At 31.1% G+C, this 13,330-nt stretch overlaps 2 protein-coding genes and 1 long non-coding RNA gene across 3 annotated transcripts; all 3 read right to left on the reverse strand.

Annotated features, from left to right (window-relative positions):
* Positions 1-9: 9 nt before the first annotated feature.
* On the reverse strand, positions 10-1,825 carry LOC111616300 (protein SON-like; the record flags this gene model as incomplete). The annotated part of the gene is made up of 4 exons (XM_023357728.1): positions 1,736-1,825; positions 1,365-1,564; positions 456-601; positions 10-366 (listed from the first exon to the last, which is right to left on the reverse strand). Coding segments are annotated over exons 2-4 (612 nt in total), but the record flags the coding sequence as incomplete, so codon positions are not given.
* Positions 1,826-8,409: 6,584 nt separating this feature from the next.
* On the reverse strand, positions 8,410-10,893 carry LOC111616302. Its single transcript, XR_002755222.1, has 2 exons — positions 10,836-10,893; positions 8,410-8,680 (listed from the first exon to the last, which is right to left on the reverse strand). It is a non-coding gene; the product is annotated as an uncharacterized LOC111616302 (long non-coding RNA).
* Positions 10,894-12,257: 1,364 nt separating this feature from the next.
* LOC111616301 (peroxiredoxin-2-like) lies at positions 12,258-13,282 on the reverse strand. The gene has a single exon (XM_023357729.1). The coding sequence runs from the start codon at positions 13,211-13,213 to the stop codon at positions 12,539-12,541; it is 675 nt and encodes a 224-aa protein (XP_023213497.1). The 5' UTR covers positions 13,214-13,282; the 3' UTR covers positions 12,258-12,538.
* Positions 13,283-13,330: the final 48 nt, after the last annotated feature.

Raw genomic sequence — 13,330 nt, forward strand, 5'->3', positions numbered from 1 at the left:
TATACAAACCATATCATGCATGCTAGTATTTTGTGAAACTGACTCAAAAAATGAGGTAGATTGCACAGCAGGAGCAAAAGTACTAATTACAGGTGCTGGTGGTGGTAGAGGAGGAGGGGGAGGAGGTGGTTCTTCTGGTTCTGGTGGTGTTGAAACAATTTCAGTTTGAGATTCAATCACAGAAACAGTATTTGCAGGCGAAGATTTAGAAGATTTAGTCGATGACTTAGAATCTTCTTCAACGGGAACCCACTGAAGTTCTTTAAGTCGATGCTGACTGCCGCTAGAAACAGGAAACTGTGTGCGTAAACGAGCGGCATCTGCAACTTTTTCGGCAGGCGTTTTTACTGGTAACTGTACAGCATTCTGTTTAAAAATTTTTTTATTAATTTTCAATTATAAGTAAAATATTTATCTTTCAAATCAATAAAATTTCAACCAAAAAAGTTTATTACCTTAATATTTAGTTTTATCACTGGCTGATGCTCTTTAAGTTTAAAAGGATGATGTATAAATGGAGTGTCAATATCACTTTGTTTATCCTGACTTCCATTACTAGAATTGTCCTCTTGATCTCTCTGTGATATAGCACGGCAAAAATCTAAAATACAAAATAATTTCATACTAAAAGACCTTTAAGTGTGTGAAAGTTGATTTACTAACCAATATTTTGCTATATTAATTTTAACATTTAAATGGCTGAATGAATTGTACTGACATCATAATTTGCAATTATCAGAACTGAACATATTTATGCAGAAAAATATAAGGTTATATTACCAAGTTTTGATGTCATTAGCAAACGTTATTTCATTATATTTATTCTGAAATTTAAATAATAATAAAAAAAGACCAGGAATTTTTCACAGATACTCGGGACATCCCTTATCATATGGCCACACCCATTGTGATCCTGGCTAAAGCCATGATGGATATAATTAAAAAGGCCCTCTTAGTGCCTTCGAGGTAGAATGAATCAAAAATAAATACTTAACTCTCACTTTGAATTTAAAGTTTCAAAAACAAATTGATTTATTTTATCATGCTTAGATATGTCTTGATAATTATTTAATTTACATCTAATTTCAAGTCAGATTTAAGCTTATACACCATACTTTTGAAATCAAATTACACAAATATAATAAAGCCCAATAATTATATTAAAGCAAAATGATCACCAGATTAGATTAGATGTAATAAAAGATGTCACCTAACACCCATCTCTAGGCCAAATTACTTAGCATTTAATTATTAATAGCAGTAATATAGCCTGAACTAATCTGACTATCACTTGGCTTTAATCAAATTACACTTTAACTTTCATAAATAATTAGAATTTCATAAAATAATATAAATGCACATACCAGTTAATTCCTGAACAGATTTTCCTCCCGTCTTCAATGACACCCGTTGTTCTGGCCGAATAGAATCAATATTAAATCCTTTTGGTAACGTTCCCTTTTCTAACATCATTAAAACATTTTTCTGAGCGACTTGAAGTAAACGAGCTTTATCTATTTTTTCGCGAGCATCATAAGGCCTTTTTCTGGATGGTGATGGAGATCTGTTCATAATGAATTCAATACAGTTTGAAAAATCTTTATGGATTTTAACTGATCTGAACATTTAATAAATTTAAACTAAATACTTTCAATAAAATAATGGGCTTTATCAGAATTATCTTAACTGTTTTTAAGATCTGTTTAAAGACATTCAAATAATATACATTCTTTACCTAGATCTTGATCTTTTAACTGTTTTTGAACTTTTTCTTTCATGATGTCTTGAAGAATGATGTCTGTAAGAAATGAATTATTAAATAATAGAATTATTAATATTTACAACCAATCATTTTCACTTAGCATCATGTTCTAAATGATTCAATAGCATGATTTACTGTATTTTAAAATACAGAATATTCACTTTAACATTTATCCAGAGGTGCAAAAGTCTTTCCAGCATTACAGTGCATCAGATTCATTGCAATGATTATAGTAAAATAAGTTAATTCATTCAAAAAGAAACATGTTTACATTATGCTGTAGTTCTGTGGCAAGGAAATAAACTATTTTCCCTACCTCTTCCAATCACAAAGATAGAAGAAAATCACTTTAAGAAAATTTACCATAACATACAAAGAATCTCTGACTGTAAAGAATAAAAAACAACATTTGTTTTATTTTATTACTAGCAGACCTCACCACGCATTGTTGTGGCTCAAAATGTATAACACTTCCCCCGTGGGGGGGGAATTTTTCAAAAAATTCCTTCTTAGTGTACATTCTCTTCACGTACCCTATTAAAACATAAAAAACCGCATCTAAAATAGTATAATAGAAGCTAAGTTCTTCATGGTAAGCCTTAAGCCTGTCCATCTCCCCCCAGTGGGGGGAGGGAATTTCGACATGTATATTATATAAAAACACGTGCATATTCAAATGCAGTGTTGTGTCAAAATTTCAAAGGAATCGGTAGGAACAAATGAACATTACATTTTTATTTATATAGATAGATAGAAGATGATCTGCTTTAGTTCATCCTCACAGAAAAGCAAACTTAGGTCGTCATACTTGTAGCGCCATCTGTTGGACATAAAAACCTTAACCCTAGATGATATCTTTTAATTTATATGAATGTTTAATGGGATAATATACAGCCTATGTCCACCCTGAATTTCCATTCTAAATATTGGTGAAAGAATTTTTGAAATAGGATGAGTAGTTTCGGAGATTACCTGCTGCAAACAAACTTACATACATACTTACAAACATTACCTCTTTATAATATTAGTATAGATATAGTATACATTCAAAACATCTTGGTCTTGGAGCAGCTGGAAAATGCTTGTGGAATTATGTGATTGCTTCTTGTGCATTTCATCTTCTTTCCCCATAAAGCATAATCATTTTACAGTAATGTTGGTGAATACAGAAGATTGTTGCAGTGCTCTACTAATTACCAGACTGCATAATGTTGGCTCTTTTGTAGACATTGGCATCATATGTTGCATCATGACTTGTAAAGATCACAATTTTTAATTTGCATTTTGTTTTTATACTTGAAAAGTTTGCATTGCTGCAGATTTACACACATTTCTTTTTAAATCAATTACATATTTACTCAAATAATCCCTACCAAAGTAATAAGCATGTCCATTTTTTCAGACACTGATTTAAAAAAAAAACTTAATTTATTACATATTAAATAAATTTTTCTAATTTATATTGTAACACAATAGCAATCTTCATTCTCACTGTTCTGTAGCATTCAATATAGCAGCAATCAGATTAAAATCCCTGATATTAAAAGATAAAAATATCAAGGAAAAATAATTAAATTATTTGCAATTTGTAACAATGTATTTTATAGTAAATTAACTTAGTAATAAAATGAAGGTGAGACTTCTTTACATTGTTTAATTCAAATTTCAGGTGGAAACTGCTAATTGACCAATAGCTTAAACTAAGAGAAATATAGGTACAAAGATTATGTAATGTCAATTTCAGATATATATTTAACTTACTTTATTTATCCTCATTTTCATGAAATTATTCACATAAAAATGTTTTATGTATACTGCTTGTAATAATTAACTATAGATGATCATTTTATTAAGCAAAATCAATCATCCATATAATAATCCAACACCTAAATATTCAGGATATAATATGGCTATAGTCAAATAATTAATACAAATAAATTCAGTATTAGAGGTAAGCGTTAGGTGCCATCTCTTATCTAAATTAATAATTATAATTTTAATAAATAATTTGGAACCTTCTAGAAGAAAATAACGGACCCGGTGTAGGGCTTGAATCCACAACCTACACTTGCCGTGTGGTGCACTACCAATTGCACCACCCAGACCTCAAGCCAGCCTTCATTTCCAGAAGTACAGTGGAACCTCGGTATACGACCTTAATCCGTTCCCGATGTTTGGACTTATACCGAATTGGATGTATACCAAACCAACCTTTCCCATAAGAAGTAATGTAAAAATGATTAATCCGTTCTCGTGTAAAAAAAGTGGCTGGCTTTAAACACCTCGCTTTCCTGGCTAGTTCCTGCTTGATTTTTCGTGAGATCAGTGTGTATCTTTTTAGCTTTCTCGCAAATAATTGCTTCCGATTTGCTGTCTCCAGCCCTGTTTTTTCCAGTTATCCAAAGCAAAAGCAATTTCTCGACATGATCTAATGTCTTCGATCTCTGTTTAGAAATTGATTTAACCCCTTTCGCAACATTAGCAGATTTAATAATGTCTTTATTTTTTGCGATTGTCCATATCGTCGTTCTCGGAATACAGTAGGCAACAGTTAAAATCTCGAACACACGTGCCACCTTCGTATTTCTCAACAATCTCTTTTATCAGTTCCATTGTAATTCTAGTCATTTTTTTAGTTTTCTGTCGCTTTTCATTTGCCTTTTTGTGATTCGCGATTAATAAAAATAATAAAATTTTACTTACGAATTAAAATCAGAAGAAATTTAACAAAGTTATAAANGAAATTTTTCATGGATGATCTGTCCTGTTCCTCACCCCAACTGTCCCTTGTGGACTTTGCCAAACTCATGATGGGTATGAAAAAGTATTGTGATCTTAGTGGCCACAGGGTGAAAAAAGCAAATAAATGAAAAAATAATCATTCAAAGAATCACATGAAAAACTTTAATAGTAGTACAATATCACTGAATCATTCTGAAATTATATTCTATAAATAAGATTTTTTCTAAAGTTGCTTTAAAAAAGAATTTCCAATAATAAATAATAACTTAAAATTGTGTCTTGTACTTCAAATTTAGTTCACTCCAGGAAGCTGTTTGAACTCCAAATCAATTTTTTCCATTAGAAATAATGGAAAGTGAATTAATCCATTCCCTGACCCTACACAATACCCATTTTGATAAACTTAAAACAACAAATGCACATAATTTAAGGTAAAAGTAACATGATTAAATGTCCTAATAATAAATTAAAACATGAAAATAAAAATAATATACAGTAATACCTCAACTTATGCTACCCCGAATTACGCGAACCCAGAGTTAGGCGATTTTCAAATCTCGTTGATTTGTCTTTTGTTTGAGCACCATACAACTCTTGATTATTCACTCCCCCTCACACTACTGTTCATCTTACATGTTTGAACATATCCCACAGAATCGACATATAGCTACAATTCATTTTGTGTTATTTATTTCTGTGTTTGTTATATCTACAGAGACTTGAGAGACTCTACTATGTCATCCAAACGAAGTAGAACTGATTCTTCTGCATCAAACAAGAAAAGAAAAACTTTATCTTCGGAATGTAAAATTAACATTAATAAAGACTTCGATACAAAAATGAAAATTTGTGAATTGGCAAAGAAGTTTGATCTACCGAAATCAACAGTCAGAACAATTATAAAAGGTATAAAAAAATTTTTTGAAGCTGTGAAAAATGCTCAATCTTTAAATTCAAGCGTCATTCGTAAACGTCATGGTATTATTGCTGAGTTGGAAACAATGTTAAAATTATGGTGTGATAATCAAGTAATTGTGAAAAATTGTATAATATAATATATTATACATACATATTATCTAAGATTTTTTTTCTAAATTATTGTTTTCTTTAGTCTCCGGCCCCAATTAAAAATTATTTGTATGTATTTATATGCGAAATTATACCCCGACTTACGCGGTTATCGCTCGGTCCCACCTATCGCATAAGTTCAGGGTATTACTGTACATAAATACTATATAATAAAATGAAAATTGCATATACTGGTCATACACCGCCGACTTCAGCATTTTAAACACAGTCTCCGAATCTGCAACAAGTGTATGGCTTTCATGCTTCATGATACTTTTCCTTTTTATTTTTCATCTCAATTGTCGATATTACTTCCTCTTAGGCTTCATTGCTTTTACACACTTCTCAGATGCCATGGTTAATAAGTAAAGATTATATTGGATGGAACAAAAAGTTTTTGCATATTTTTAACAGCTGTTATTACTTAACATGTGTCATTTTATTATAATAATTGTGAAATTTAAAGCATTATTGCTAATATGAGATTGTATTCTTTGTTTAGAAGCTTATTTAAATTTTTTTACTTCACATTTTGTTTGAATAAATCAAATTGAAATGTCTTCAGATAAAACTATTTTTATCTGTATCAGGCATATTATGTTTTATGAATTTCAGACAGGATATAACACCATACAAACAGTAAAAAAAATTTGTAATGTCTATGGGAAAGATGCTCCTAAGCTTCTTACATGTCAAATGTGGTTTAAAAAGTTCTGTTCAGAGAAATTTTGAACTAAAGGATTTAATAAACAAAACTATCACTGTAATTAACTGAGCTAATTATGTGCTATTATTAATGATTAACTATTGGTACTTGAGATAAACATTAGGTGCCATCTCTTATTAAATTTAATAACTATACTACTTAGTAATTAATTTAGTAATTAAGCCGATAATTAAATATGTCTGGGAGCAAAGGGTCGCTCGAGGTTTGGGTATCATAACTGGTAATGCAATCGGTCCTGCACAGTAAAAGGAAGTTGCGGGTTTGATTCCTGCTTCAGGCCGATTCTTTTCTTCCAGGATATTCTAAATTAATTAGTAAATAGTATAGTTATTAAATTTAATAACTATACTATTTACTAATGCTGGCACCTAATGCTTACCTCAAATACCAAATTACTTAATAGTTAATCATTAATAATAGCACTTAATTAGCCCAATTAATTAGTGATTGTTTGGTTTATTATTAATACATTGGGCTTTGTGATATGTATAAAGCAGTGGCATGCCATCCATGGAAGCCATGGAAATGCCGCTTCCCTTGTATTTTCTAAAATATAAATACATATTGTGCGATTATTTTCACATTTTGACATACTTTGAATTACTTAAAATTAATATTTTATTATAACTGCATTATGTATTTTATTACAAATTTCTATACATGTGAAAAACAATGATAAGATTGCTATTGTATATTCAAATATAAATTTGTGTATGCATATTCCCAATGGAAGCGCTGTATTGTCGACTATGGGACAGCTTCCATAGCAAAAATATTTGAATCATGGAAAGCAGCCAGATTACAGGCATTTACAAGTGCATCTGTTGAGCACAATTTTTCAGCCACAAAGCAAATTGACACATTGGCAAGGAACACTCAGTTAGAGGAAAGATTGTCGTCACTAGCGTTGCTTTCAATAGCAAAAGATCTTTTCAATACTTTGAAGGAATTAACAACAAGCAATTTTTATGATAAAATAATTAACAACTTTGCAGAAAAAAATTGCTGAATATACTGTAGTTAGTTTAAAAAAAATAATAAAAACAAGTTTTTATATCTTTGTTTCATTCCAATTATTTATTTTAGAATAAAAATAAATAAACTGTTCATTTCTGTCATTTCCAGTATTTTTAAAATTTTTATGGAAACACAGTTTCCTTATCATCAAATGTAACAGAATGCCACTGGTATAAAGTATTTAAAATATATGTGGTGCTCAAAAGCTGTCAACAAACAAAAATTACAGGACAAAATTGTTAAAAATTGGCAAATAACACACCAAAAATGAAGTGAAAAATGCACTGTAAAGCAGTGTTTCCCAACGTGGGACCCACGCCCCACAGGGGGACAATTTGATTGTTAAGGGGGGCAATTCAAAAATGAACTCATCCAGAGTTTAAGTTAACCGTATAACTGCTGTATATGTTAGGGGGGGCATAAGAATTTTAGAAAGGCTTAGGTGGGGCATAGTAAAAAAAGGTCGGGAAACACTGCTGTAAAGATACAAGCATGGGTGCATAATAGATGGTGTTTGCGTTTTGAGCAATTTTTTCACTGCATATGTGGTTTGAACTTTGAACATTGTTTGAACTCCAAAGTGAATTTTTATTAGATTTAGCATTTGAAGTTGAAGTTTTTTGAAGTACCACCTCTATTTTTATTTTATGTCAAATTATTATAATTAAGAAAGCTATTGTTATTTTTGAAGTAATTTATATCAAGAAATCACTTATCACCATAAATAAAAGCTAACTTTATCTCTGAAAAATTTAGTTAAACAATTTACACTGTGAAAAATTTAAATTCATAATCAAAGTTATAACCATAAGCTTATTATAGCCCAATAAGAATCCAGTTATATTACTTGATTATTAACATATGTCAGATTTGATTTTATATATGATTATCCAAATATTTAGTTACTGTAAATATTAAATATGAATTATCCATATTTTATTGGATATCCTTATATTTCAGATGTATTCAATTTTTTAAAAACATCTGAAATACATTCTTTAATGTCAAATGAAGTATTGCTATAACAGTTAACAATTACATAAAAATTTATTTAATCTATTATTTGTTTTATAATAAATAAATAAACCAACTCACTTTATGTTTTCGATGACTTTCACTTGAGTGTTTACTTTTTTTCCTTCTTGATCTTTTATGTTTATGCTTTCTCTTTTTACTTTTCCTTTCTCTTTTCTTTTTCTTCTCAACATAACTATATTTGCTATCATTACTACTACTGTTTTCATTTGTTTCTACATTTGCTTTGATATCTGTCATTTGGTCCATTTTTTTTGCAAAGAATTCGGCTAATATATCACCCACTTGAAGTGGCGAATTAGTATTTTCTGTATCTTTCATCATTATCCCTAAAAAATTAAATAGAAATATTTAAACATTTCACGTATAAAAATTCTAAAATTATATATTGCTCATTTAAACATAACTCACTGTATAGAATTTCAATATAAAACATGTTAATTTATAGCACAAATTATAGTCTGTCTTGCTAGAAAACACAAATAAAGGGTGTCCAAGTTACTGGCAGCGAGAAATTTGAGACATTAAAGTTATACGTATGGCAATGCATACAAGACCCATAAGTCACTCATCCTGTGTTTCCACTTTGTAGCAGATGGTGTTACTACTACCTTGTGGATATTCTGTTTTTGGAAAACTTTGCCAAATACATAATCTCCCATGGTATCTGGCTTGCTTGGTCACCAGAACTCACCCCCCCAGATTTTGTGACCTCTGGAGAATGTTTCTGGAATTTGTTGTAGGAGAAACTGCAATTTTAATGTAAAACTTCACTTTTATTAAAATTTTACTTAAATCATTTCTAATGCACAATAACTTTTCAGACATATGTATGTCCTTTCCAGAACCTGTATGTCCATAAATTCATATTTTATTTTCATGTTGTAACAAAATCTAAGCTGATTTTAGTGAATATGATATAGTGGCCGAAAACATTAAAATATTGAATTTCTTTGCTGGAAATTTTGTATTGAGGTGTAATTTCTTCCTCGTTATAACTGTATATTTAAATGTTCAGTAACTGAAGATGACCACTCAATCCAATCAAAAATGTTTTTATTGTAAACAACTTCTCATTAGAATTTCAAAGGTTGAATTTTAATTATGTCAACACTGTTCTACAGATGTATACTACACTTTTGGATATGAAAATCTATGAACCAAAAGGATAACAATTTCTAATGTATATTTTTAATCATCTATAATTCAGTTTTGTATTTAATTGCAAATTATATAAATTATATCTTTCCCTCTGAAAACATCTTTCATCTTTTCTATTATATGTACTCTCATATTTTGCCTCTCTAATCTTGACCGCCCTAGATAAGTGCCAAACAAATAATATTTTGGATATAAACATGTGACAAGAGGACAGGAAAAAGGCATAGAGAATAGCTATAGAGTAAGATGTAAGACATTGCATTAGATTGGTTTAACTTTTGTGAAAACTGCACTTGTCATAAACCATATTATTACTATCAAATGTTCAAAAATGCAGTATAACTTTAATTTTTAGATGTTTTTTTGGTCCTCTAAAACAATCTCCTTCAGAACAGAAATAAACAAATTTCACTTATAAAGAACAACAAAAACTGGAATGCCCTCTGGAACAAGTTGATTTTGGATATTAATGTTCTAGAACATCAAAAATTTAAATGCTCATTGGAGTTCTAAATATATTAAATTGTTTTTTTGTTTTAAAACATTAATATTCAAAATTATCTTGTTTTGGAGGACATTCCAGCTTTTGTTGTTCTTTTTAAATTGAAATTTGTTTATTTGTCCAGGAGATTGTTTTAGATAACCAAAAACATCTAAAAATTAAAATTATACTGCATTTTTGAACATTTGAGTAATAGTATTGTGGGCTGGTTTAAGGCAGCACAGCACAGATGATACAGTGCCTCCTGGGAGGACTTTCTATAGGAAACCGACTCCTACTCGGATGTTACGCAAATGAAGAAAATCCATTTTCTTCATTTGCGTAACATCCAAGTAGGAGTCTGTTCCCCACAGGATGGCCCACAACCCCAACGCTGGTCATGGGCTGCCCCATCGGCAGGGTATGACCCACAACTGGCATTTGGCGGCTTCATCCACTCGGCCACCAGTGGGCTAGACAAAATCCTCGTACATAACACTTTCTTTGAATGCGTAAAACAGAAATGAATTTATTATTACACAAATTAGAAATGAATGAATAAATTGTTTATTTATTTCATTTTTTAAAGGTATTTAAATAGTCTGAAGTGGAAAAAATCAATGCAATCAAGACTTAAAGCTGAAAATATGAATTTTAATTTACAGTAAATAAATGATGGCAATTTATCATAAAACTTGTAAATTATTTCATAGATTTCGATATTTATTGATAATCAAGCAAATATGCAATACGAATTTATAAATTCGTTTAACTTCTTCGAAACTTTTCATTCGAAATAAAAAAAAATTTTAAACAAATTTATAAAAAAAAATATTTGCTACCTGCTTTTGTCAAACGTTGTCGTCTGGCACCAACAGCGCCATCTCAGAAATGTTTTGCGAATATCGCTTTTTTTTTTTTTATAATTAATGATTTCTATTTATATTTAAAGTTTAATTATAATTTAGCGATAAAAATAAATTTTGTTAAATTGATAGTAATAATATAACTTTTATTCTTCGTCTACTGTATTTAAAAATTAAACTTTTTTTTTTAACTGTTTCCGCCCTGTAGGCAATAACAGGGCAACTTTTAGCAAGCCCGTTATGGGTTCGGCTAAACTCACAATAGGGCGGCCAATTGTTGAAGGACAGACCACCACCTAGAAATTTTTTGGAGCTTTTTCGACTCGTTCCGGATCCCCTAGAGCGGTAAACTTCCATCTTGACCACTCGGCCATCCGGCCGATACCCTGTGGGCACTTAGAGAGCCTTTTAAATTGTACTTACTGTACTAAAAAAATTATTGCTTTCCCGAACACAATTTCATTTTCATTATCCTTTGGATTGAGTTAAATGCTGTTGTATCATTTACTATTTGACTTTAGAGCCGAACGAACGTACGAAATAATACACTCATTCGTCGATTAACTTAGGTGCGATGCTATGTTTAATTACAATAGGAAAGCGATTGGAACATTCCATTCAAAAGTATTTCTCATTTACTTTTTTAATTGCAGTTTTTTCATCTTATGGATACTAAATGGGAGTTTTTGTTATCAAAGGGTCAAGTCCATAATAGGGGAGGTTTTTCCAATACACAAAACTCGAGTTTTTCGATTGGAGAGCCAGATACTTGATATCCTGGTTTAATCACCTACCACGATCTAATATTTCGCAATTATAAATCTTAAGATATATTCAGCTGCTTTACTTTTATTAGTATTCTTACAAGATAAAACATACAATTTAGAAAAATAAGTTCATTAATTTTCTGGTTTTACTTTTAATTAACTCTTTCCGCCCTATGATCACTAACAGGGCATTTTTTCTAGAAAGCTCATTTTGAATTCGGCCAAGCCAATGACTGGCCGGCCAGATGAAAGACGAGGTACAGTACAATAATTTCGGACGGATCAATCCGAAAAATTCCTGGGAGGGTTTCGATCTGTCCAGGCGATATGCTGTCCCAGAGCGATAGGCTGCCATCTTAGCCATTCGTTACTTTTCTGTTAAAGAATGATACGCATGAAAGTATCTGGTACAAAGCAATATCGAATTTATGTAGAAATGTTTTGCCGTTTTGTTAAATTGGCGCGTTAACTTATCAATTGGCTTTACTGCAGTCGAATAAACCAATGACACAGCTCGTTTCATTTGAAATAGACTATCGTTAGCTTGCTCATCTCACTGTATTAAAGCCGCTCTACCAGGCAAAGCACCATTCCAGTGTTGAAAAATAATAAAACCTCGTTTACAAAATTATAATTAAATATCAAACAGAACAGTTTGAAATATAACTTTATTGAATTATAAACAAAATTCTAAAGGATTTATAACCTTACTCATAAAATTTAAGATATCAATTCTTACGTAACTCAAATACAGGGATAACATAGAACGAGTATTTATAATATACAAGGGATAACAATCAGTAACACAGGACGTGTATCTATAATATTCGGGCTCTTTACACTCTTATATAATCATGTTTACTGTTACCATAGAAAACTTTTAAGGCTAATTATAAATAGTCAGTATATTTATTAATTGACTTTTTCGAAATATTCTTTTGACTTTTCTGGATCCGGCTTAATAGTAGGAGAATCAGGTTTCCAGTTGGCGGGACAAACTTCTCCATGCTTCTCCACAAACTGCAACGCCTTGACAAGTCTCAGAACTTCGTCTACGGATCTTCCAACAGGAAGATCGTTGACAATAATCTGTCGAACAATTCCCTTTGGATCAATGACGAACAGTCCTCTCAATGCTATTCCAGAATCTTCCAAAAGAACTCCATAATCGCTTGCTATACTTTTAGTAAAATCGGATAATAATGGTATTGTCATGTCACCCAGTCCACCTTGCTTTCTGGGAGTGTTAACCCATGCCAAATGACTGAAATGTGAATCTGTGGAGACAGCTACTAACTCGGTATTGAGAGCTTTAAATTCTTTTGCTCTATCGTTAAATGCTATAATTTCCGTAGGACAGACGAAGGTAAAGTCTAAAGGGTAGAAGAACAAAACTAAATATTTCCCTTTATAATCTGCTAATTGAACCTCTTTAAACTGCTTATCTACAACTGCCATTCCTTTAAAATTCGGAGCACTCTGTTGAACTTTCGCCGCCATTAATTTCGAACTTACGTGTAAACATCGTGCCATTCTAACAGTCGGAACCATAACTTTTCGAAAGGAAGAAAATAGAATACTGGCCATTTTATTAATCGATTTCAACACACGAGTTTCACACACACACCACGCGTCTGACCTTTAACGCAGCGTAACGACTCCCCCTGGCGTAAAATTAATTATTTACAACAATTTTAAAATAAT

Source organism: Centruroides sculpturatus, unplaced genomic scaffold, assembly GCF_000671375.1.
Source record: "Centruroides sculpturatus isolate CEXI.00-Female unplaced genomic scaffold, Cexi_2.0 scaffold3122, whole genome shotgun sequence".
Lineage (NCBI taxonomy): Eukaryota > Metazoa > Arthropoda > Arachnida > Scorpiones > Buthidae > Centruroides > Centruroides sculpturatus.

Coding starts and splice junctions, on each gene's coding strand:
- LOC111616301 (XM_023357729.1), bottom strand. CDS start 13,213: ATGGCCAGTATTCTATTTTCTTCCTTTCGAAAAGTTATGGTTCCGACT.